The sequence below is a fragment of the Panthera pardus genome, unplaced genomic scaffold (assembly GCF_024362965.1).
Source record: "Panthera pardus isolate Hobbes unplaced genomic scaffold, ASM2436296v1 HiC_scaffold_8, whole genome shotgun sequence".
NCBI lineage: Eukaryota > Metazoa > Chordata > Mammalia > Carnivora > Felidae > Panthera > Panthera pardus.
In genome coordinates, this window is record NW_026527013.1 from 151,716,125 (window position 1) to 151,743,728 (window position 27,604).

Sequence of the window (27,604 nt, forward strand, 5' to 3'; positions counted from 1 at the left end):
GGGACTATATCATGGTCTTCAGGGCAAACCGTAGGTTTGGGCTGAAGACGCATTTTCCTTTCTGTAGAGTACAAAACAAAAACAAAACCAAAAACAAATCCCCAGAACCCTGAATTCAGAGAAGCCAGACCCAATGTAATCCCAAAGCTGAGAGTAAAAGTTATGGACAGAGGACGTTTAAAGAGAGGCTTCAGGCAGTGGGAGACATAGAAACCACAACTGAACGGTGCGGATCATCGGGAGAACATACAGAATATCCCTACAGCTTATACATTGACAGAGGTTTTCATGTTATGAAAAAATCTTCACAAGTTTGGCCCTATGCCATCTGAGTTTGGAAATGTGGTGATTTTCAGAAGAACGAAGTTTAAAAACAGGCAAATTAAAACAAGAAAACTATCCCTAGACTTAAATAAACTGATAATGCGGGTTATGTGTGCAGGCCCTATGCTAGAAGAGACAGCCCATTGGTGCCTTCTTAAACCAGCAACGCCCCCAGACTGGTATCATGTGAAGCTAGACTTCGGACAAGCTGACGGATTTTTTTTTCCATTCTCAGTTCATGCTTTTGGGTCTATTTATTCCATATATTCTCTCCATTCAAGTTTTCACAAATGGGCCCTATTTAACACTGTCAAAGCGTGTTTTTTAAGGCATTTTTACAAGCCCGAGGGAGAAAAAGGATTGAGGCCGACTCTAGGTCGGGAACTTTAACGTCACCGCAAAGACAGTTAAGTAAACTGTATCATCTGAGGTGAGGACGTACAGGCCCCTTTCTCTCTGCCTGCCCCCTACCCCACAGTGCAGGGAACGTGTGGGACATGGGATGAGCATGCCGTCAGTGAAATCCTCCCCAGCACGGTTTCATAGATACAACTTTTTGAGCACCGACTATGTGCTAGGCGTTGTTCTAAGTGTTTTTCCAGCCAAACTCTCGTTTCCTGTCCACAAAAACTCCATTCGGTTGGTGGTATTGTTTTCTCCATTTCTGATGAGGACGCTGAGGCTGAGAGTGTTCCGTGACCAAGTTCACCCTGCCTGTAATCAGGAACATAGGTGCCAAACCCAGGGCGGTCCACACGGAGTCAGACAATGCCAAGCAGAAAAAGAAACCCCATGACCTAATGAGATTGATCCGTGAAAGAGAAACATCCTTCCTCGTTATCGTTACCATAGCTGCCGTGTAGTTGTAATAATACCTGAGAGTTATTAAGCATCCGTGCTCCATGTAAGTTCTGGTCCTTTCCATCTGTGTCAAACTGAGCTAATTATCTTTACACCTCTGAAGGGATAGCCTGTAGAGTCGGGCAGCTAGCAACCTGTGACTCACTGTACCGATTTCTGAAAATAAGCACACACACAAATTCTCAAGGGCTGGAGCCATAGACATCTTATTACAAAAGGCATTTGTTTTAGATTTTAAAAATGCCAACCGACCATGAATGCTATGGCAAATAGAGTTCAAACAGTATGTTTTGGGGGTAGCTTTAATGAAGTTTTCCAAAGGGAGGACCTTGAATAGAGATCATTTTGAAGCTTTTAAATCTTTATAATGACCTGCTATTAAAAGAATCCTTCAGGGACACCTGGATGGCTCAGTTGGTTAAGCGTCTGACTCTCGGTTTTGGTTCAGGTCATGATCTCATGGTCACGAGATCGAGCCCCACATCAGGCTCTGCACTGACGACACGGAGCCTGCTTTGGGATTCTCTCTCACTCCCTCTCTCTCTGACTCTCCTCTGCTCGTGATCTCTTTCAAAATAAATAGATTTTAAAAATTAAAAAAATTAAAAAAAATATATATATCCCCTTCAGAGAATCCTACCATTTGAGAGAAGAAAGGGGCCCTCCAGAGACCACCAGTTGTACAGTCTTGTTTTGCAGATGAGGAGAGCTGGGCCTAAGGACAGTAAGAAGCATAGCTTTTCAGGAGCAGATCTGGGGCTGGACTCCAGTGTATTCTCTCCTGCTACAAACATCTCTTTTTTTCACCCCAGTAGCTCCTTCAGGTGGCATCTACAGCATTTGAACATGTTACTGCGATACAAGTTGCACAAAAGGAGCACCAGAGCTTTGGTGAGGTCTCCCCGTCCCAGTGAGCTGTGTGATCCTGAGGAATATTTTCAATCTCTTTGACCCTTGGCTTTCTTCTGTGCAAAATAAAGTTATTCAACATGGTTTCCAGTGTCATTTTGTTCCCCTAACATGTGACTCAATGATTTTAATGTATTGGCGAATTCGTTTCTACTTCTCGCAAAGCACACGGGTCTTCTTTTTCCTCAGATTCTCCAGATTTCTAATGACAAATGATGTTGGAATCAGAATCCCAAAGACAAACTCTAAGTAAAGGACAAAACAGCCATTTTCAGACACACAAGAATTCCAAGAATTTATTTCCCTAGTGCTTAGTTTTCAGAAGTAATTTGTGACCATGCTCCAGAAAATCAAGAAACTAAGAAATATGTGAGTCAAAAGTGATAAGACAAATGCAGCCGTCCAAAGAAGAAAAGCCTAAGGTGATAATGGTACAGACTGACTGGGAAAAATATTCATCAAAATTAGAACAGGGAGCCAGTGGACTCTGAGAATGCTGTTAGGAGGAAGAATGAAATGGATTCCAGAATGACAAGGGAGCCCGATGATACTAGAGACATACTGAAAAAAATGTGTGTTGTATCTTTCAACAAAAACAAAGTTGACCAACACCAAGAGAAAGAAAAACAGCATGAAAAGGTCCAAATATGAAAGAGACCTATCTAAAAAAAAATGGTAAGAAAAGTGTTTTGATCTGAATAATAGAAACATTGTCTTTCATTGTCATTGGAGTGCTTGCCTTGAAAACTGTCAGAAGAAACTTGTAATTGCAGCTTACTATTTGCCTCTGAGGTATGCATTAACATGCCATGCTAATGCATCTCCATGTGCTTAACTTTCAAATCTTAGAATTAAAAAATCAGCAACACAAAGAACTTGTAACATCGGTACAAAATAGAATGTAAAATGTACATCCATATACTACTACATCAAAATAAAAACTCTGGCAGAGTGAAGGAAACAATCAATGAAAATAAAAGACAACCTACTGAACGGTATAAGACACTTGCAAGTAACATATCCAATTAAGGGGTAGTATCCAAAATATATACTAATACAACTCAACACTCAAAAACCAAATAACCCAATTAAAAATGGGCAGAAGATCTGTGCTCACATCTCAGAGCCTGGAGCCTGCTTCAGATTCTGTGTCTCCTTCTCTCTCTGCCCCTCCCCTCCTTTCTCTCTCTCTCAAAAATAAAAATAAACATTAAAAAAATGGGCAGAAGACATGAACAGGCATTTCTCCAAAAGAAGACGTATTGATGACCGACAGATACATGAAAAGATTTTCAGTATCACTCAGCATCAGGGAAATGCAAATCAAAACTACAATGAGATATGATCACACACCTGTCAGAATGGCTAAAATCAAAAACACAACAAGCCAACAAGTGTTGGTGAGAATGTGGAGAAAAAGGAACCTACATACACTGTTGGTGGGAATGCAAAGTGGTGCAGCCACTGTGGAAAACAGTATGGAGGTTCCTCAAAAAATTAAAAACAGAACTACCCTACAATCCAGTAATTGCACTTCTGGATATTTATCCAAAGAATACAAAAAAAATAATTTGAAAGCATATGTGCACCCCTATGTTTATTGCAGCATTATTTACAATAGACAAGTTATGGAAGCAACCCAAGTGTCCATCAATAGATGAATGGATAAAGAAGAGATAGTGTGTGTGTGTATGTGTGTGTGTGTGTGTATTATTCAGCCATAATAAAATGAATGAAATCTTGCCATTTGCAATAAGATGGAATGAGCTAGAGAGTACAATGCTAAGTGAAAGAAGCCAAAGACAACTACCATATGATTGCACTTATATGTGGAATTTAAGAAACAAAACAAAGGACAAAAAGAGAGAGGTAAAACAAGAAACAGACTCTTAAGTATAGAGAACAAACTGGTGGTTACCAGAGGGGAAGGGGGACGGAATGAATGACACAGGGCATGGGGATTACGATTACACTTACCATGATGAGCACCAAGTAATGTGCAGAAGTGTTGAATCACTATATTGCATACCTGAAACTAATATAACACTGTATGTTAACTCGACTGGCATTAAAATGCAAAACTTTAAGAAATCAAATAAAATGTACATCTGTGACATGGTATAGAGTTAACAGAAGTTGAGAAGTGGAAGAGGGGAGAAGAATGGGGACGTGTTAAGATTCACACAAAACCATCACGGTGATTGCCACTGTGGCCGGAGGGGGGAGGAAAAGGGACCAGCGTGGGAAAACAGATCTGTGATGTTTTGTTAAGGAACAAAAGCTGTGGCAGAGTAGACGGTAAGGGCGCAGTGTGGCCAGTGGCAAAGGATGTTATTCCCAGCCGCGTGCGAGCACGGGTCGTTGTTCCTTCTAAGCACTTTGGACGGCTCTCCAAATTCTGCGTACCTTCCTCAAGTGGATCCACTGGCAAGTGTTTTACTGAATACCTAGGTACAGGTCTCTGCAGATCTGTGGGCTTCTCTCTCTGTGCAGTTTCCCGATCCTCTTCTCTGTAAGTTCTAGTTGCCTTGGTCTGCCCAAGTCAGGAAATCTGCCAGGCTGTGCCTGAATGACCCTTCCCTGAGCCACTGCCTGGAAACTCTGAAGGCCGTAAACTGGGGTAATCATGCAGCTAACTTCCATCTCTTAGGGATCACGGTCTTTTTTTGCCTGACACCTGGTGTGTTAACAATCCCTGTTTTTTATAGGGACGTTCTTTATTCAGGTGGGAGGGTAAATCTGGCCTCTATTAGTCTATCTTGAAAGCAGAAATTTTTTTTTTAAATTTCTGCCTTATCAGGGATCCCTTTTAGTTCCTGCCTAATAGCCAATCTTTGTTTACCTCCTGATATCAAAAATTTAACTTAACCACCATTAAGGATAGCACTCACACCAATTACATCCAACAGCCAGTAACAGAAGAAAAGAAACGAGTTATGTTTCTTAATTTTTATTCTGTACATTTCCACACAATTCACAATACAGAAAAAGTGTCCAAAAAGTAACTGTAACTAGTCAATTTCTTTTTCAGAGATTAGTTCAGTCTCCCAAATTAATTCCGTTGAAAATCTCTGTAGAGCAACACAGTGATCAAGATACTTTATATAAATAGGAAATGCAAGAAAATTAGGGAAAAATACTTTATGACTTTGTTACAAAAAACTCCATTCTTCCCTTCCCCAGCCCACCCTTCCCACCCTCCCTCCCTCCCTCCATTTCATATTATCTGGATCCCACTTCACCTGGAAATAAAACTTCATCAACCTACTGCCACAGCTGCTACTTTTTTGGGGGGGATTCCACCTGCCAGCTGGCAGCTTTGCAAAAGCATGGCTCTGGGATGTGATAGGGCAGAATCAGAAATCATGAAAGAGCCCTTTATAATGTGACTGCAACTCTTCATACAGATGTAGCCTTTGAGAGTGAATTACCCACAGCCAAGGGTACTCTGGATGCCCAAGAATCTTTTCCCACTCAGAAATCAAATGAAATGAAATATATTCATTCTTAGGGAATGGACATTGTCCTCTATTCCTGAACTCTCTACAGGAATGGTTTTCCCCACTTTCAATCAGCTATGATCCATATAATATTCAGATTCGCGATTGCCACTTAACCATTTGTAATAAATAAATAAATAAGAACCCAGCCTAGCTAACCTTTAGTGAAACTAACTGGACTGTAAATTTCAAAGATGTGCTTTGCAAAATATTCTATTGTGCTAGAATATTTTGTCTGTTGAAGTTCTGAAACTCATTTCCCAGGATGGCAAGAAACCCACACTTCCCAGCCCACAATCAGAATGTGAGCAAACATCGATCTGAATTCTAATTGTGATGAAAATTATGCATGTGGTCAGAACCTCAGTCCAACCAAGAAGGGATGGAGGTCAGTGAATGAAAAATTTTAGTGCTAATAAGACCCAAAAGGTTAGGAACCATTTGGTTTCATTATACAAGGTACAGTAAATATCAAAGCCAGATAGTATATTAAAAATGATCAATCTCACCAACATATCTCACAGAGTTACCCATAAATTTAAAACAAAATACAGAGTAAACCAATTTACAGCTGTCATTGGTTTACTTTTATAAGTAAAGACAATTTGTAAACATCTCCTATCTCTATAATTTTAAGGTTACATGTAAACCCCAAGATAAAAAAAGTTTGTCTTTAAATTTTTAAGGGTTGAATATATTTAGATTTATGAAAAAAAACTAAATTGTCCTTATTTCTTGCAAATTTTATCATAGACAATCACAAATCTATGGACAGGTCTAACCTCCTAGGAGCACTTAGAGAAACTCCTTCCAAAAACAACCTAATCCTTAGGAAAGCTATATTAGAAAGCTCTTTCTAGAACTGTCTCTTCTCCTAAATTCCACACATAATTCTTCTAAGCTGCATAGATTGAAAATTTCATGATATTCCTCGAAGACACTTTGAACAAGTTCAATTTTTTTCTACATCTTCTGGATTTGCTTTTCATGAGGATCAGTTTACTGAGAGTATATATTATTTATTTGTGGGTTGCCATGGCAATTTGTGTGAAGACTAGAGCCTTATTATTGTACTGCTCTTGAGAATCTTTTTTCCTTTTCCATAACTCTCTGCTCTTCCTTTCCCTTCCCAAGCCAGGAACAAAGACAAGGTGGGGAAGAAGGGGAAGCCGGGGAGGGGGTGGGGGGGGGGGGCATTTTCTCAGCAAAACTCCAGATAATGGTCTATTTTTAAAGATTATCTCAAGAGTGACTCCCATCCAGCCAACCTGAATTCCAAGAATTCAGGTCTTCTTATTATGGAAGGGGGGATGGGCTATTAAACCTATAGTCCACAAACATTGTAGCAACATTAGTCTAGCAATACAAGGTTAAGTCCTACTTAATGACAATAAGTCATTTAAAAAATGCCTCTATGGCTCTTCACCAGAAAACAGAGATCTGTCATTTGTCCAGGACCCAGCCACAGCCATACACCCCAAATGACAAATGGGTAGAAAGAAAATGAACACTAGATCCTTTTTTCCTCTTTAATTCCTGAACCTGAGCCTGCTCTGCCTTAGTACAAACACCTATTCTACTTGGGAGATTTGGGAATTGGCTAGCAATGGACAGTGTGTGTGTGTGTGTGTGTGTGTGTGTGTGCGCGCGCGTGCATGTGTGTACATAAGCAAAGCAAATTGTTTTAGGGTCATGAAATACCTGCTTCTAAATGACCTGGGATATATTTGCAATGACTGACACTGTTAAAAAAAGCTGTAACTGCCATCTACGTGGCAGGAACCGAGAGGTGGTGGGGACTCTAACAGTGCTGCTTGAGTCCAAAATCAAAGAAATCTAAAACTAGAAAATATCACATAAGTCTTTTAGTCTAAGCTCCCTCACAATAAAGGAATTGCTTTTTCATGATCACTGATTTGGCTGTTCAATTTTCGCTTAAATAGTGGAAGAAACCCTAGCTGCAGTAAAGTCACGTTGTTTTTTTAGAAAGCCCAGTCCATTTTTCTGGATAGATGTGTAGGAAAAAAGAAATCCTATAAACAATAAAGCTACCTCCTTTTCATGTTTGTTCTGAACTCTTCTGTCCTTGCTTTAATTCGCAAACTATTTGCCCTACAGAACTTGAATTACATAGTCCTACTTCACCTGTCTCCTCCAAACATTCCTGTTCCTAATCTTAGTTTGTTCTCTTTCCAGATCAAATAGCCGCCTTCTACGTATACACTGATCTGCCTGTAGAGGTGCTCTGTAAAAGAAGAGATCCAGCATTGGAGAATCTCTCAGGCCTGCTTATTCGTTCTGCTTCAAGTGCAGAACTTCCCACAGGTGTATCAGACCTCTGTGTATGTGACTGTGTGGCAGATATGGCTTCCATACCCATGAGAGCAATGGAGTCTTGAATGGCAAGCCCACTTTCAACACTTTTTGGTACAGCATTCTAAAATATCATCCCAATAGCGACTTCCAAGGAGAGAAAACAGTACTAACATTTTTTAAATGTTGAGAATCATAAACAAGCCAGAAGTCACCCTCAGTATTAGTTTTTTTCATGAAGTCCACCATGGCACCAAACATTTGACCCTTTTTTTCCCTTGGACATTTACCCAACCTGAGAAGCCTCTGAGAGCAAAAACTCTGACTTTTTAACTTCCTATTCCTCAGTTCTACCCAACTCTTGCTGTGGGATGCTAAGTCAATATCTTTTCAAGGAGGCACCTTCTAAATTGTGGAAATCGAAACAACGTAAAACAGCACTGGAGGCAATGGCGGGACCCTGTTTACTTAGCGAACATCTACCTTGGGGGTGTTAGCCTGTCATGTCTAGAGATCTTTGTTTAAAAATTACTGAAATTACAATAAACAGTATAATTGACAGTAAATGGTATAGATTTGAGTTGTATAAACTATTTTCTATTGAAAGACACATGTGTTTCACCGAAGGACTGAGAAACGAGACAGTTTCAGTTCTTCCCACCATTAAGGGACTCCTTTCAGATGCCATTTGGCTCTAAACAGTAAACCTTGGGAAAACATTCAGAATCATCACTTGTTTCCATGGGTGGACCCTCCCTTGCAGCTCTCGCACCTGCAGCGAAAACAAGTGGGAGTTTCCATGATTGCCTTGTGTGGATCCCCAATATCTTTTAAGCAAAATTTTCTTCTGCGGCTATAGATTACGTTTAACTGTAAGAATACCAAATCACGCCACTTTTTTGTTTTTTGTTTTTTACATTGGACAGACAGTAAAACAGATTTCTAAGATGACTTAAGGATGCCTAAGAACATGTATCAAAATCCATGATGCTTCCAGAAGTATTCTGGAGTTAGACGTCGTAATATGTTTTCACTAGCTCTTAAATTCATGCTTAGTTGGTTTAAAATTTTTTAATGATAACTAAAAGTCATTCTCTCCAAGATTTTCCCTCTCAAAATGGTGTTTTAAAGATTAAAATCAAGACTTTCATAAATTTTAAGACTGAAATCCTGCCATCCACATTAAAAATAAAACTTTAAAAACTCACAGAATCTGATTCCAGCCCCTTCGATAAACGTTCCTAATCACAGCATCATCCCTCCAGGTGGTCAAGTAGTGTTCAAACAGTCCCAGGGTCCAGAAGTGTGCAATTCCACCAGGGTGTCCACTCCACTGTTTGATGGTTTTTACTTCATTTTTGTATTTAGGTCGAAACCCACTGCCAATTTTGCCTATTGCTTCTAGTTTCATTCTTGAGAAATAGCATGAGTTTTAGCTGTCATTTCGGTAGTGTTTCTGTCTCATCTGGAAGTCTTGGTCGCAAATACATTTTTAAGAACACTACCAAGACTCGAAGGAAAAGGAAATGCAAAATATCATCCCCTTCATATTCTCATTTCGTATTTCATAAAACTAAGATCATGCGGGCTGAAGAGTGACAGGCACAATAAAGGCCTGATGGACACCCCATTGCATGCTTTCCTGGCACCCTGTGCTTCTCCCATGCCCAACTGATCACATGGGAATCCGTCTTTTCTCCTAGGCCACCAGCTCCGTGGACACAAGAGGTTGGGCTCCCTCATTGATTCTTAGATCCTTAGCAAGCTGCTTGCATCAGAGTAAGGGATAAATATATTTTTGAAATAAATGGTTAAATACCCAAAGGTATGATTGGCTCATGAACTTATGGTTGCCCGCAGGATGCCTGAAGACATATAAAGACTCTGGAATCTGTCTACCATGAGGATATTATTCAATATTCAAATCTCTGCTTTAAAAGACAATGCCTCAACAGCCTAAGAATCATTTTTTCTGCTTTCTTTTTGAGACCAGGTCACTGCTATGTGTCCTGGGAGAGTGGGTTGTCCAAGGGCACTACTCCTTGCTTAGTTCCTGTATTTAGGTTTCTCACTAAACTGTGGGGAGACGGCCTAAAAATCCACAGGTGGCCAGTAGGGGTTAACACGTATATAATCCAGTCATCTAGGTAACTTCGGGGAGCACGTGGTTTACATCACCAGATGTGGAAGAAGCTGCCATGACTGAGGACGCCAAGACAGACGTGTGCTAAACCTCTGTGGCAGATGACTTTTCAGAATAAGGCTTGTTGTAACTCTATAAGATAATCAAGGTCAGTGGACATCTATTTGTCCTTCAGGCAAAATGGATACTTGTCCCAGAGGGTCATTTCATTTTGATCCATTTTGAGCATAATGCCTGGGGAAAATCTGGGCAGCTGTATGACAAAATTACGAAGGTAGTGGCGGAAAGTCAAGGAGGACTACTGCCATGGTCAGAAAAATTAGAGGGACCAGAGATAGATGATGACCTGGTCGCAGAAAAGGTTGGGGCCAAAGTCAATCTGAGAGGCTCGGCAGAGAAAAACCTACACCAGTCAGCTGAATATGGAATTCAGAGAATGAGAAAGTAGAGAGATTAAAAGAAGGTTCTAGGGAGACCTGGACAGAGACTATTTTACACAAGTGCTAAAGGTTAGTTAGAAAAGTCTTCTCATTGAATAGATGTTCTACTTTTTTTCTTAGCTAAAATGAAGATAATCCATTTAAGTAGAGCAGTTAGTTTTATTTGATGGCTACGAGGAGTCATTTCAACAATGATCTATTTTATTTTTAAACAGCATAATTGAGTAAAAGATCACACTGTTTTCAGTGATTTCATTAGCTACTCCTACTGGAAGGAAGCCAAGCTCTTCAGACCCCAGCCCATATCCAAGTTACTACACCTTCCTGTCAGTAGCTGGCCCTAATTAAATATCATCAGGCAGTGTATGGAGTGTTATTAGCCCTGCAAACTCAGCCTTGGAAAGTGGAGTGAGCAGGACAGAGAAAGAAACTCTCCATGTGAGATCCAAAAATAGCGCAGACAAGGCTCTGGGCTCACGTAGGTTTCATGCTTCACATAAGGTAACATAAACCATTATAAGACCTCTTGGTCATGGATTTTATGACACACAGCAAATGCCATGTGTAGCTGGAGTGCTGCAGTAAAAGAACCAAGCTTAGCAACGGTAAAAACAACAAAGAATAAATGAGAACTTTCTGTTAGCCTGTCTTTGCCTGTCGGTGTTAACTATACACAGAGATGATTAACATGCTTCTAAAATGTTCTATTATAAGCCTATGCAATAGCGTGTGTATAGTACAGATATACACACACGTATACAAATAAATATATTTCTATACGTGGGTGGGGGGGCTTGCGTACACAGTATTTCTGACAACATACAAGCGACAATGTTTATTGGTGTTAACGCCGCTTATCTCTGGGGAGGGGGCTGAGGACACTACACCAGCACAGAGGAACACCTTGACCTTGCCCGTGATTCTCATCTGTGCTATTCGAACTTCTGATAAAAAGCATGTTTGACTTCTATAAATTAAACGATCTAAATAAAATTAAACAATTTAAATAAAAGAGACCCATAAAAACTTAAAACTGCTGCCCCACATATTGTAAAACATGGACATTATGAGAAGTCTGGTAAATACATTTCAGAAACACTTTAGGCAAAGAAATGGTTATGAGGTCCAAACAAAAGCTACCTGCTGAGTATCTCTCAATGCAAAAAGATTTGCCTAAGCGCTAGGGCCAGCTCCCATGATGGCCTAGGGAGCCACGGGGTGGGCGAGGTTTCCCATCAGCTGTCGCTAACTTCATGGCTGTGCACTTGCCAGCTAAGATCTCTTTTTCAGAAATTGCATTGGTTTTAAGTTAAAGCCTCCACAAGAGGTAACCAGAACCCTCCAAGTGAAATTCGCAGCCATGGTGTTTATTTCCTTCTTGGCTTCTGTTTTTTATCAAGTCCTTGAATGTGATAAAGCACAGCTTAGCTGGGATCTATTTCATTAAATGTGTACAACTGGAATCTACGGCCTCAAAAATGGCTACCTTCAGGGTTCTATGATGTTGTCTTGTAATAATTCGCCATTTCTCATACCCCTCCCTGTCAGCCTAACCTAAAAATGGAATCCCAGAGCAGAAAGCACCACCACGTGAGGGGCTCTTCTGAGCCAAACACAGAGGAATGAATGCCAGCTAAGGCAGCCTCTCTCCAGTACTGTCTCAGGAGGTTTTGTAGAAATTGCTATTTCTATAAGTATATAGTTTTATGTATTTTAAATTAAATGCATGTGGGTTTAAAGACCAGGGCCAGACCATTTGCTTCTATACTTTCTGATGGCCTATTAAAGGTGAGAAGATATACTCAGGCTGAGCTGGAAACTGCTGGAACATATGGCCTTTCTAAAGCCCAGGACTGTCACATGCAGAGATCAATTTTTAAAAATGCTACAGGAGGTAGGTTTAATATCGAATCCATTGAATATATAACTGTTCTGCTCATTTTTGATGTTCTTTTCTTGGAAAACCCAAGTCCTGAGGGCATTTGCTTTTTCAAAGAGTTATTTGCCGTGGTTGTATGCTTCCCATCAACAACATAGAGCTTTTTTTTTTTTGGCTTGGAATTACTTTCAAATGTACCAGAACTCCTACAGTAATCATTAGCTAATCTACTTTCATACCAGGAATTTACTTGTGACTTCAGTTGGACCTATTTGAATTGGCCCATAGCCATCTATACCCTCAATTTTCTCTGGGCTGCTTTGAAGCATCACAAAGAAATGTGAGATGGTAGTTGGTGAAAATAGTCCTTCATCCCAGAAATGGCAGCTGGGTAACCAATGGTGTGGTCGACTGTTTGGCTAAATCTAGGGAATGGAAGGCACCATTCAAGGCCAGACTCCAGTCGGTTTTAGAGATTATATTTCTGTCATCACAACATCTCTTTGATGGTGCCACCAACTGGAAAACTCCCAGATGAAGCCCAGTGATGAAAATCTCCTGGAGCATATTTTTTCCAGCTTCTGGAAACAACCTACTGCAGTCCTCCTTCCCTTCACCATAAAACCCAACAGATAATTCCATTACTAAGACTGTTAGATGACAACAGATTACTCATGGCCAACCTCTTCTCCCACAGCTGGAAACAACACCAACGATTTGACTTTGGAACGACGTTCCCATCCACTGAGAAGCTGCTCCTACTTAATCCTTTATTCATAGCTGTCCTTTCAAAATGTTATGTGACCAGACGAAATTCAGATAAGCAATGCGTCACCACTGGACCTTTTCAGTAAATGTAGAAAAACCATCATTTATATGTTCACATGCAGAAACACCAGAGAAGCACTTTGCTTGTGTCTAAGAGCAAAATGGAAGAAAGCTCAGAAGACATCGGTTTTAGTCTGAAACAACCCTTAATCACCCGCTTTCATTTCTCACTTACACCCAAGTCGAATAGATATCTTCACTGAAAGTTAGACTTTTTCTCTTGCTATCGTAGTTATCACAGAATCCCCAGTAGAGGGACCTGTGTGGACCCACGGATCTGTGGCAGGATTAGAAGTTGCGATTCCAATTATAGAGACACATTTCTGGCTAGGCTCCCACAGCGGTTTGTACTAAGAATTTTCCAGCAGAGGAAAACAGAGAAGAGAATATATTAGACTACCCCGTACAGAAGAAATGGGGCTGTAGTGCTATCAAGCATAACCTGGGACTGGACAAGTAAAAGGTGAGGCATCCATCAGAAAGATCCAGCCATCCTGGAAATCTGGCAGTGGAACTCATAAAACAAGGCTTTATCCTTGGGACAAGGCTTATTTGGGGGTAATGAAAACCAAAACCTTAGAAGGAAAAGCTAAAATGCCCCCCCCTTCCACCACTGCACCTAAGAGTCTATACTTATTAGCCTCTGTGCAATATTCCAGTGACCATTTTCTTGCTTAAGTAAGTTATTTTGACTCAATATGTTGCTACTTTTGCATTGGCTGTTTCATTTCAAGTCAATTAGCCTGCTTTCTATTATCACTCAAGAAAGTCTACACGTAAACGCTGTCACAGTGCTCCATTTCCTGTTATCGCAGCTCTTGCACATGGTTTTCTGCTCGGGCAACTTCAATTGCACTTAAAAATCCAGTGGTTCTGCAAACCAGCCATGGGCCTTTGTTTAATCCTTCGCTCGTCTCTATTGCGGCAAAAGGCAAAGATGGCTACACGTAGGCAGTACGGAGCTGTGCAAACAGCCCAAGCTGAACCAGTCCTCGGGGCTATCAGCAACAGCCCCACAACCCCGGGCCGGCCCCTGGGTTCCCTCCCATGCCACCTCACCATACCTCAGAGAAAAGAGCACACAAGTTGACATTATCCATGTGGCACGTCCCAGCTCCTAGTTAATGACAAGGGGTTGGGTGGGTGGTTGGGTGGGAGGGAGGGAACATGCAAAAAGTCACTAATAGTCTTGGTATATTTCATCTGGGAAATGGAAGCAGCTTTACAGTTGTGTTTCTGCAGGACATCCAGAGGGTTTTCAAAGACCTTCAGATGGTCTTGTGGTCTTCAAAGACTGAATGTAAAGAGAACAGATCATATTTTTCGAATGGTGAGTAGTTACAGTAGAATTGTGTGGTACAGGGGAGTCATGAATGCACAGGGGGAGGCGGGAGCAGTGCCATGTATACGAACATCCTTTGAATCTTGAAAATAAATTATACAGGTGAACACAGAAGTTCATGCTACTTGCTGGAAGCAATAAGGATCAAATTTCGTGGAACTTGTATTCCACAAATCTCCAGGTATCCTGCCTCTTCCTCGGTGGGCTATCATGTTCTGTTGGACGTCTTGGTAGCCCTTAACAACTGGTGACATGGTATCAGATTGATTCTTGCAGGAGAGAGACAGATTTATGGATTCCATCAGCTTCTTCCAGGGGAGCTGCCCGATCGCCGGGAGGGCATAGGTGATATGCTCGCTCAAGTTCTCTTTGTGATCTACCAGGGTCAAACAGCAGTTTCCAGGTCCTCGTGGCCAATGATCTTATAGTTCTGGCGGCTTTCTAGGTAAGCAGCCAAATCTGGGTCTCCAGCTTGCTGTGCTCTCTCTTGAGGCGTCTTACCCTACAGGTAACAGTGGGAAGGAAGGAGACACAAATACTTGGGATGAGAATTTTTTTTAAATGCAGAAACAGAGGTATTCAAAGATAACTCACTAAAGGGTTTTTCCACGCTTATGGTTTTAGAGTTCACAAGACACTTTCAAATCTATTATCACATTAAAATGTGAGATAGGTAAGTTTAAGAGAAAGAGACTATCACTCGACAGCTGGGGCTTACATCTGAGGAAACAGAGGTTCAGGGTAACTGGGTCCACAGCAGGAAACAGTGTGGCACAGTGAGCTTTGGAACCCAGATGCTTCAGCAATAGAAATCAATGAACAGAAAAGCAGGAGAGCAGGCATTCAGATTTCTGATTTGGGATTCTTTCTATTATACTAAACTCTGGGAAGCAGCAAGTAGAAAATGATAGCATGGGATGGGCATAAGTGATCTAGGGATGCTTCTTTGCTGGTTTTAAAGCCTTCAGTTAGGTTCCCCCTAATTCAAAACTATCTCATCTCTCCAAAAAGTGAGTTAATTTCTGACTATAAAAGTGACAGGTGTGGATTAAAAATAAACTTGGAAAAGTACAAAAGCATAAAGAAGAAAATAAAACTCACCAATAATTTCTATACTACACTAAGATAACCACTGTTAACCTTCGGCAGAGTGACTACTGTGTCTTTTCCTGGAGCTCTACACATAATTATTTGTATAAAAAGAAAACCATGGCACAAAAACAGACACATAGACCAATGGAATAGAATAGAAACCCCAGAACTAGACCCACAAACGTATGGCCAACTCATCTTTGACAAAGCAGGAAAGAACATCCAATGGAAAAAAGACAGTCTCTTTAACAAATGGTGCTGGGAGAACTGGACAGCAACATGCAGAAGGTTGAAACTAGACCACTTTCTCACACCATTCACAAAAATAAACTCAAAATGGATAAAGGACCTGAATGTGAGACAGGAAACCATCAAAATCTTAGAGGAGAAAGCAGGAAAAGACCTCTCTGACCTCAGCCTTAGCAATCTCTTACTCGACACATCCCCAAAGGCAAGGGAATTAAAAGCAAAACTGAATTACTGGGACCTTATGAAGATAAAAAGCTTCTGCACAGCAAAGGAAACAACCAACAAAACTAAAAGGCAACCAACGGAATGGGAGAAGATATTTGCAAATGACATATGGGACAAAGGGCTTGTATCCAAAATCTATAAAGAGCTCACCAAACTCCACACCCAAAAAACAAATAACCCAGTGAAGAAATGGGCAGAAAACATGAATAGACACTTCTCTAAAGAAGACATCCGGATGGCCAACAGGCACATGAAAAGATGTTCAACGTCGCTCCTTATCAGGGAAATACAAATCAAAACCACACTCAGATATCACCTCACGCCAGTCAGAGTGGCCAAAATGAACAAATCAGGAGACTATAGATGCTGGAGAGGATGTGGAGAAACGGGAACCCTCTTGCACTGTTGGTGGGAATGCAAATTGGTGCAGCTGCTCTGGAAAGCAGTGTGGAGGTTCCTCAGAAAATTAAAAATAGACCTACCCTATGACCCAGCAATAGCACTGCTGGGAATTTATCCAAGGGATACAGGAGTACTGATGCATTGGGGCACTTGTACCCCAATGTTTATAGCAGCACTCTCAACAATAGCCAAATTATGGAAAGAGCCTAAATGTCCATCAACTGATGAATGGATAAAGAAATTGTGGTTTATATACACAATGGAGTACTACGTGGCAATGGGAAAGAACAAAATATGGCCCTTTGTAGCAACGTGGATGGAACTGGAGAGTGTGATGCTAAGTGAAATAAGCCATACAGAGAAAGACAGATACCATATGTGTTCACTCTTATGTGGATCCTGAGAAACTTAACAGAAACCCATGGAGGAGGGGAAGGAAAAAAAAAAAAGAGGTTAGAGAGGGAGAGAGCCAAAGCATAAGAGACTCTTAAAAACTGAGAACAAACTGAGGGTTGATGGGGGGTGGGAGGGAGGGGAGGGTGGGTGATGGGTATTGAGGAGGGCACCTTTTGGGATGAGCACTGGGTGTTGTATGGAAACCAATTTGACAATAAATTTCATATATTAAAAAAAAAAAAAAAAAGAAAACCACACTCTGTTTATATACTATTCTATCACATGCTTTTTCCCCTAATACATCAAATCTTTTCCATCATTCAGTGATCTTCTACACCATCTTAACGACTGTATCATTTCTTGCAGCCTACTATAATGCCGTGTGTATATTTATACACACACATAATATTTTGGGGATCAGGTCGATGAATAGAATTCAGCAGAAGGCAGGAAGGTCTCCATTCTTTTGAATGTTTATAGATATTACTTAACACTCCTTGAAACTTCTAATTTTTGTTCAATGATATGGTTTTATCTATTTAAAAAGTGATACTAAGTTCTAGGGAAAAGACAGAGGCATGATCATTGTACTAAAGAAACAGCCCCACACGTATAAATGCACACGAGTATTACAAAAATTACTGAAGGCTTCTCAGCCTCCATCTGAATCACTGCAATGGAGAGTGTCAAATTTAATTAAACCTGCTTCCGGCAGCCTACAAGGGTACGTGGGCAGAGGATAAAAGGAAAGTAGCAGTGGCTCTGGATTCTTTCTAAAATTTCACTTATTTAGCTGGGATTTAATATTTAACCACCAGCTTGAAGTTCCTGTAATAATTTTTCCCAACTTGCTTACAGTATTAGTAGACTATCTGGTCTTTACCTCAATATTAATGAGGTATATAGAATTACTAGTTTCTAAATATTCAGAGAGGAGGACTGGGGAGACCCTTGAGTTGATTTTAAAGGAAATGTCCTGTATCAAGAGAAATTCTCAAGATATGCTTCTCTCCAAATTAAAAAAAAAAAAAAATTCTAGAATATCCAGTCGTAATTATCATGCTCTGCTTTCACTTAGCATAAAATTACAAAATGGAAAAATGAACAGATCCCCAAAAGGATGACTCAGACTCATACTGCTTCATATGGTAAGGCCTCTAGAACATAATGTTGGGTGAAAATTTGCATTCTACAATAACATGAATAGTATGACTTCACCTACTTAAACAAACGAGAGGGGAAAACAGGCATACCTGCATGTGAAGTGGGATCATTAAAATTTTAATAGTATATAGGTCTACAGTGTGGGATTTCTAGTGATTTTTATCTTTTTATATATTTTTTGCATTGCTAGAGTTTTCCATATAAGAATGTACTCTACTCATCACCATAAAAATAATGAAGCTGTGTTTTGAAAAAAAGCACACATATACATAACACAAAATAGGAAGAAATCTCAAGGAATGTTGAGCTCATTTATTGGATTCAGAAACTTGGAAAGATTAAAAAAAAAAAAAAAAAAAAAAAAAGAGCAATCGGCTCAGGGGCCAGGTCTCCCGCCCAGTCTTTTGTCTACTTCATGTTGTCCTCCCTTTCTTTTTATATTCGGAGTTGAGTGTAAGCCAGTCTGTTGTGTGGTAAGCAGGCAATTTCCATGCTGTAGAGTGAGTGGTCCCAACAAGGCCAACCCTACCTGAAATCATGGCCTCCACTGATCCTGCCTACCTGGTGTGTGTTTTTCAATCAGGTTATGCAACAAAGACACTTTCAGTGCAAATATCAGCTGGGAAGAATAGCACGCTGAGCAAACCATTTGAAATCCCACACCCACTCAGCTAACCAGTCAGGTAACAGACCCGCTAGAAACCAAGATGCAGCTTAACATGTGTAACAGCCTAAGGGAGGAACGGAGGTGGCCGGGGACCTCAGGCAGAGAGCAAGGATCTGGTGGGCTGCTAGGGGAGTGGACCATCACGCCACACCACTGGCTCAGAACTGGCTCGGGGCAGAAAAAGAGGTCCACACAGGAGAAAAAGTTATTTCATAGTGTTCACTGCGGTTTGGGGAAACCCCAGGAGGCAAACTGCATATAATCAGTGGCTAGTCACTTAAATAAGTTTAACGGGGCTCAAGTCATGTAAGTCATATGTCTGTGTTCCTTGGCTATACTCACCGGCCCCAAACGTAGGCTATTTATTCAATGCCTGCATAATGAAATCCTCATCTGTATGTTAAAATTCTTCTCTGCAACCCTCTACAGTTAAATGGTTTGTCCTTTCTGAGGGTTTCTCGGTGGTGTTTTCTCAGACCTCATCAGGCTCCTCTGTGACACTGATCTTCTACATTCGGTATCTCCCCGTCTCCTGGGCTGCAGTCCCAGGTAAATGCTACTGAGCTACACCTCTTCCCTCACTCTAGCTTTCAGCCCTTTTTTTGGTGCTTTCTGTAAATGACCAACTCACGGTACAGCCTGAAGTCAGTTCTCCTCAACTGAGTGTCTCCTCCTTACCTCTACCTGTTGATGTTTTTCTGATCAAAGTTGGCAGATATGTCCCTCTATCAATTTCTAGCCTCAGTGCCCTCTCATTAAGACATTAACACACTTTGAATCCAGATTTATAGAAAACCCAATTTTGTTACTAGGTTGCCACTCTTCATCCTGTTGGATCCAGTTTGCGGCGGGGGGGGGGGGGGGGAGCAGGGGTGGCGGTGGTATTCTGTCACCAAGTGAGAATGACTGATCTGCTGAAACAACACTGGGCGTCAAAAGAGCTGAAACCGGATTTGGGCTCAGCTACCGGTCTAAGGGCATAGAACTCTCTTTTAGTTTCAGTTCTCGCATCAATGAGAGTAATTAGTAATTCCCACCCTAACTTCACGGGTTAACTTTTAGGGGAAAATATAAGAAAACAAATAGGAAGAACCTTTGAAAAATAAAAAGCCAACATAAACATATCAGGTTTAAGATTATAACCCTTTCAAAGTCAGGGCTGACCACTGTGGCCGCTAATCACTTGGGCACCCATGTAGGGGCCACATAAATCACAGATTTTAAGCTACACTAGATAAAGTAGCTGAAGGAGAAGGGGCTCTCAGTAGCAGGCCAATGTCTTTTACCCCTTCTCGTAGGGTTTGAACCTAACCTCTCCGCAACTTGGCTGCTGGCATTCAGCAGGACAACCCCCAAAGTCCTAAGGCCAGCCCATTCAGGGGTTTATAAAGTCCCATAGGCAAGCACACACCCTTCCCTTTGTGCTTATACGTTTAAACTACAGTTACTCTAAATGAAGCACTTTATTTTTTCCTCCTTTTTCCAAAGCCCCAGGCACTTCCATAAGCACAGAAAGGATGCCTTTGCTATGAGCACAAGTGAAGGCAATGGTGCCGGTGGTCTTGCCCAGTGGGAGGATGTTTGCACTCACTCATCAAGTTACCTTGGAGTCCGTCTTTCTCAGAGATGCTCCCGCATCCACCAGAAGCTGGCACACAGCCCGGTTCCGCTGGCAGGCAGCCTTGTGCAGTGCGGTCTCACCCCTAAATCAAAGATGAAATGGGAAACCACCCATAAAAGGGTTGGGGGCAGGGGTGGGAGTGGGGGTGGAGGCGGCAGGGAGGGGGTGAGGGTGGCCTCCTATCCCTGCTGCTGAAGTTCTGTGCTCCTCGGCCTCCTTCGCTATCTGCAGCTGAGCCCGCGGCTGCTGGGCACATTCGGGGGGGGAGAGGGGGGGATGGACGTCGGGGTATCTAAAAACGTCTTCAGTTAGTCATCAACTAACCGTAATCTCTGACTCCAATCTCTTTTCTAAAGAGTGTTAACTAGGCTGAGTGATTTTGTTTTCAACCACTAATGCTTGATTTAGGAAATACTCAACAGCACTATTAAACAGACTGATAAGTACGGATGTGTCTGAGCACTGTGGGACAGTTTTCTCTGTGGACACATCTGGGCAGAACACAGGGGCACTGGATATGGTACACACGGAACAGTGATGGAAAACCACAGGCCCTTCAGGTAGATCACACAGTGCTTGGCAGACCGCCCTGGGGTCCTCAGTGGAGTATCTCTTGGGGACTCAACTTTGAAGGACCAGGTCGACACAAGCTGCCCTACCTACTGATTTCATGTGACTGGCAGGTGGGAGGGTGTGGGCAGCCACAGAGTATATCCGGGAGAGGTGGGGACACGAGCTTTCCCCTGTTGGCAGCAGTCCTGAGGCCAGCCACTCGGTCTAGGAAGAGGGTGAGGCCAAGTAACTATTTCTACCCCCTCTCACGGGCAGTACAGGGAAGAAGATATTTCAATTGAGTCCAAAATGGAAACGATGTTCCATGCCAAAGCTTATCACGAAGAATCAAATGCAGGGCTTAGACAAGACAAATGGGTGACGATCTTGTCAATAGGACGTGGTATGTGGACAAACTCTTTGCAACAACGGACAGTTTCTTCCATGTTTAGTAACTCATAACTATGTAACTATCCCCTTCCTACTCATTTGCTCTATTCATTCCTACTTTTCCCCCTCCAGACCTACTTCGCTACTCCCCATCTATCTTTCACTCTTTTCAAATTTCTGTCAAGTTTTACGGTGCTTCCATATGGCTTTCAGAGTTAGACATTTACCCTTTCTTTGTTCCTATTTGGGGAGCAGTAGCTATTTTTGTTGCCTGAAGAACAACAACAAAAAAAAAGCTGAAGACAAACATTATCGGTTTGGGGACCACCCCAAAGTGGATGATTTTCTCAACCAGGGTTTCCCATCTGAACCACAGAACATAACAATGATTGGAATTCCCATATTCTTAATTCTCCAATGGTTGTATGTAACTTCTTCCATTCTAGACTCAGTGTAGAGGTTTCATTACAAACAAAGGATGCCATAGGGTATTAGGACTTCATTTTCTCACAAATCCCAGTTGAGAAAGAGTAAATAAAAAAAAGGTAAATGTATTTATTTAGATTTCTCAGGAGTCCAAGATGCACCAGTGCAGAACTTCCTTGCCTGTAGGAAGCTCTAAATGATGAATAGCAATGCCTGTGCACGTAATCATTAGGATTCTTGTCATCAATTTTTATTGTGTAATTATTGGTTTAGGAGATTAGCCCTGCACAGTTATATGTACTATTGAAAGTGAACTCTTAGGGCACCTGTGTAGCTCAGTCGGTTAAGCGTCTGACCTTGGTTCAGGTCATGATCTCACAGCTCGTGAGTTCGAGCCCTGGGTTGGGCTCTGTGCTGAGAGCTTGGAGCCTGGAGCCTGCCTCGGAGTTTGTGTCTCCCTCTCTCTCTGCCCCTCCCCTACTCATGGTCTCCCTCTCTCTCCCTCTCAAAAATAAGTAAACATTAAAAAAAAAGAAACTGAACTCTTTATCACTGACATTTCAATGATCTATTGTATGCCCTATAGACTACATTCTTCTCCTAGATAGGTTCTAAAGAACATATCTAAAGAAAATAATCTAGACTATGTAATGGAAGGCAATACTCACGTTTCGCTGTCTGCCATATCCAATAACTCAGAAGGTCCTAAATAAGAGGAAAGTAAGATGTCCATCAAAAAAAGTTGAAAAAATAACCATTAACAACACAAAAAAAATCTGTAATCACAGAGTTATAATGCCTTGACAAGCTGAATAAGGAAGAGCCATTTGGTGATAGGGATAATAAGACTGCCTCCCTTGCCCCCACCCCCAGAAAAGAAAGGACTTCTCTATTCCCCCTCACCAACCTCCCAACCCCCACCAGCCAACATGTGTGAAATGGGAGCTGCACAGGAATGATACAGTCTCTGCCTGTAAAGCAGCTTTCAGTCAACTTGAAGGCATAAAATTAATTGGAATAGAATAAGTGAGAAATAACTAAGTGGCTACCTTGGGAGAAAGGGGACAGTTCAGTGGGCTTGAAGGGTTATCATTCTCCAGTGGCAGGTTGTTTGAGATGGGGTTTTATACAGACTTTTAAAACTATAAAATACCATAGATATCATCCAGTCTAACATCTGTATTTTAGAAACAGAGTAACATTATAGTTTTCAAAAAATTTCCCTTCCAAGACCTGGAAGAAATGTTATACATAAACACCCAATGATTATAGATACTTCGTTAGGAATTGAGATGTTTGGTGAGTTTGTGCACTGCTGATGTTTTATTTGTTCACCAACTAATTCATTCAATCTGCAAACAATTCTTGGAATGACCACCTTTCCACTCTCTGCACCACTGCTTTCCTCCCCAACCCTCCCTAACTCTAATTGGCCTGCAGGTATCAGCTGAGACACATTTTGCATCAAACTCTGCATGAGCCCACTCCAAATACTGCATTAAGTGGCCTATGTATGTGCATTCCCACTTTGGACACCAAGCCTATGTTCTGTAATTGGGAGGGTAATATAATTCGTCATCTAAATTGAGACTATACCACACAGGTGGGGCTATACAATTACCTTATTGATCAAGACATTTAAGCCATATCAAAGCCACGTGCTGATGTGTCCCTCTACTAGTCTCTGGTAAATCCCCTGACATCGTGGCCTATGCCTCATCCACCACTATATCCTTCCTTGGTGCCTGGCATTGAACCTAGTACCAAGGAAATGCTTAAATGTTGGGGTGAATTAATGAATAAGTGTGCTTAGACACGCCAAGCACAGTTCTAGGTATTGAGCATTTTAGTCTTTAGAAATACTATCCTATTGATCTGCTGTCTTTACTGTCAGATATCATTATTATTGAAAATGTACTTAGGTGATTACTTATTACATAAAAAAGAAGAAAGGGAAGAGGTCAGGACTTCCCAACCATGAAAGTCACTGGCCAAGAAGATGGCTGAGATGTTATGGGACCTTCACAACCCTCCTGGTCATCCGAGAGCTACCTCATCACCTTTACCTCCTCTTTCACAGAAACTGGCCATCAAGGCCAGGTGAATCTTCTCTTGCACCATCTGCCCTATTTGTGTCTCCTCTTTGTCCTATTTGACAAACAGGCTTCCTAATAGGTCTCTGTCTGGAGCATAAGAAAAGTGAAAACATTAAGAAAAGTGAAGTCTCATATCATTCAGATTTCCAGGTTTCCAATTCAGCATATTGACTGCTTACTCCCAAGTATTTAAACATGAAAGTTCACCGTCTTTCATCTGGAACTGCCCTTATTCAATTTGTTCCCAGGTTCCGTTTTTCACATTAGCTAATCTGGTAACTGCACCATTACCCACCCATTTCTCAGGCCCTCCCGGTTCCCAGCGCTTGTTCCCTCCACTCTCCCGATCTGAAACAGCCTTCCCTTTTCTAGACACATACCTAAGTCTTACCCATTCTGTAAAGCCCAATCTGTGACAAGGTCTTCTGAAAAGACCAGTCTTCACAGAAGGGATCTATCCCTTTCTCTGAAAGCCTGTAGCACTTACTTGGTTCTACCCTTTTGCCATGTATTTGATTTTCAGTCATATGCCTTGTCTCCCTAAACAAATTCTTCTAAATCTCTGCAGTGTAAGAATATTTATTATTTCCCTCTAGCATTATCATATCCCTCTAGCAACTAGCCTACATTAAGGATTTAACAAAGACTTAACTCATTTATTTTTGTCCCTCAACAAACTAGGAACATTTTTCTAAGGAAAAATGAACAATAATTCTCACAACAAACAAATAATTCCCACAACAAACACCCGAAGAAGTACAGAGCAGTATAGCGCCGTGATGGGTCCTAGAGCTGAATCTCCTTGCTCCAAAATTCTGGCTCTACCTACCACTTACTGGACCTCGCGCAAGTTCAATTAATCTCTCAGTCCTGGCACACTACATGCCTGAAGGTTAGATATTAAGTGTCCTATTCTCTGGCATAATCCAGGAGGTTACACTAAATCAAAATGTGGACCATCAGTAAAGGAAGGAAGTGTACTGGACTCTGCATTTCCTTCCATTTATTTCTGAAGCCACCTGCTGATTCAAATTTGATGTCCTGAGAACCAATACTCCAGACCTCCTCAGTTGCGGGCAGGGCATTCTCTGCAAGGCTAGGAACAAGAAGGCTTACAGGGCCCAATGCCCTCTTCGGCAAACCCTTGGAGCAATTCATGTGGAAAGGAATTCCATGAATACCAGCAACCCAGCCTCACTGGCAGCTCTGTTCCCACCATTACTGCTGAGTGCATGCGGATTTAGGCACCAGAGGCCCCGCCTCCTTTCCCCCTTCATTCTGTGCTCAGGGCTGCACCCATGGGGGGTCCACGGACTCCAGGATCCCTGCCGCCATATGAGAGTTTGTGGAACCAACTCAATCTGCGATAAAATGGCAATTGTTTGACACTCTGAAAGGGGGGACAAGGAAGAGAAAGGACCTTGTTCCTCAAGTTTCTGACAAGAATCACCACAAATGCAGCCAATGCAGAACAATCCCAGAGCTGATTATCCAATTTATGAGTCAGGCAAGCCTGTAGCTGCTTATCACTTCCCCCTTCTCTCCTTTGGACCTGCTGCAGCAGACAGGGGTGAGAGGAAGAGGTGCTGATCTTAAAACAGGATACTTTTGCTTAATTAAAATCTGATGAAACTCCAATTACAGGTTTCTGGAATGAAATGGGCTCTGGAATGATGGACTTAATTAACCCAAACCTTCCTCCTCTTTCCACCAGTACAGATAATCACAAAAAGAGCAGAACATTTTGCATGCTGGCAGGTGAATCCCCAATGCAGAGGGAAGGGTGGCAGTGAACTGATGACAGACAGGCGTAGGGAGCTATTTTTAGCAGTACAGGTAGCTTTTCTAGCAATGTCTTAACCCGCTTTAAAATAACCGTGTTGGCATAATGCTAGCAAGAAGAGGGTGGCGGAGGAGGAGCTGAGAAGAGGACTGAGTGCCAGGTACAGCCCAAGAAGAGGCTGGAGTTTCCCTCCCTATGCTGCTTCTAGTGGCCTGCTGGGAGCTGTAGTATTTCAGGCTGTTTACTAGTGCCCTGTGCAGGTTAGCAGCGTCAGTATAAGGTCTGCAGAGAGGGGGCATGGCCAGAGAAACAAAAATCATCTGCACAGACTGCAAAAATGCTCTTTAAAGGAAACACTACTTTAAAAATAGCACCGGGATGCCTGGGTGGCTCAGTTGGTTGTGTGTCCAACTTCGGCTTGGGTCATGAACTCATGGTTCATGAGTTCGAGCCCCGCGTTGGGCTCTCTGCTGTCAGCACCGAGCCCACCTGGGATCCCTCTTGTTCCCCTCTCTCTCTGCTCTCCCCTGGCTAGTGCTCTCTCCTGCTCTCTCCGAAATAAAACTAAATATAAAATAATAAATAAATAAATAAATAAATAATAATAAATAGCATCTATGATTTTTTGGGAAAGTTCATTTGAGTGTCACTAATAAGGGAGAGAACAAGAGAAAGAAAAGAGGATGGAATTCTTTCAGTTTAGATCAATGGTGAATATTTGGACCTAGAACTTATTTTATATTTCAGATCTACACTGTGAACATCACGCCATGTCCCTTCGGGAATCTGAAGGAGTACCGTTACGTTGTTAGCAGTGAACTCAGTTATTCCCTGAATATAAAACCAAGTCTCGGTTCACTGCTGCCTCCTAGGGTTTGCTACAATGTCCACACTCAATCCCACATTTGACTTGTACCAGAAAACAACTGTTAAAATCTGACTCAAGGGGCATGTGTGCAAATTTCTCCATGAAGTTTTCAGAGGCAGACGATCGCTGTCCCTTCAGAGCCCTGCATTAGCTGTCATTGGAACTCTGCAGGTAATGCTTATATCAAACTACCCTGCGAGGTGGTTGTGTTTCATTTCCCTCACCGGGGTTTAGAAATATGGAGGGCAGAGACCAGATGTTACACGTGAGTCTTGGCAGGTAACCTGACCTCACTCTGCTTCGGTTTTCACCACCCGTCAGGTGGAGAGAAGAGAACCCCCTACATAGGGTTGTTTTAAGAATTAAGTATGTGAATACATACGAAGCATTTAGAGCAATCAAAGTTAGCAGTGACTATTACTCTAACATTTTTTCTCAAAAGTTCATGGGACAGAATTCATTTTTTTATTGAATGAATGAATGAAAGCCATTTAAAAATCAATGTGGATCCCAGCCAGTATTGTATTTTTTTTCTCAGAGAAAGACCCATAAACATAACATGGATTCAAAAGACTGTGCTATACGGGAAATGCTCTGAAAAATCAGGGGGGAACAGACGTATTGAGAAGATCTACGCATCAGTATTCCAGCGAAGCCGGGGAATGCGAAAGGAAGCAAAATTTCACAAATCTCTCAACGTGAGAAAGTGAACAGTGAGGTTAAGTAGTCAAGCCTTCTAAACAGCAAGTCTTCTGCCCGGGCTCATTCCATTGGCTCTTCCGTTGGATACTCCCCCCCCCCCCCCCCCGCCCCGCGCTCTTGCTGCTACAACCCTATCATCAATATTGTGCTTGTATTATATATGATGTGTCCTTTGTCGCACGCATCCTTTAATTTGCTTCCCACACCAAGGCATCCAAACCCCCCTTGCTATCCCTTCCACCTCTCCGTGGCCTCTCTGTCCGGGACCTCATTTCCCATTAGTCTCCCCCACGCTGCCAGCAGACCATTCCAAATCCTCCTCTGCCCCAGGACAAAAGCTGCACAGATGTGGGGAGAGCTGGCACTGGGAACTCGAACCGCACCGTCATCCTGTCCCAGCGGGACGGTGGTCCTTTCTCTCGGGGACCAGAG

General features: G+C 42.0%; 1 protein-coding gene across 12 annotated transcripts in view; it reads right to left on the bottom strand.

The window, feature by feature from the left end:
• Positions 1-10,629: 10,629 nt before the first annotated feature.
• Positions 10,630-27,604, bottom strand: part of DGKI (diacylglycerol kinase iota) — a 449,436-nt gene continuing 432,461 nt past the window's right edge. For all 12 annotated transcript variants that reach the window (XM_019452873.2, XM_019452870.2, XM_019452874.2 and 9 more), the window contains 3 exons: positions 22,392-22,428; positions 20,338-20,437; positions 10,630-15,041 (listed from right to left, as the gene is read on the bottom strand). In XM_019452873.2, the coding sequence (XP_019308418.2) occupies positions 14,925-15,041; positions 20,338-20,437; positions 22,392-22,428 (254 nt within the window). In that variant the 3' untranslated portion in view covers positions 10,630-14,924. The remainder of the gene's footprint in view (positions 15,042-20,337; positions 20,438-22,391; positions 22,429-27,604) is intronic.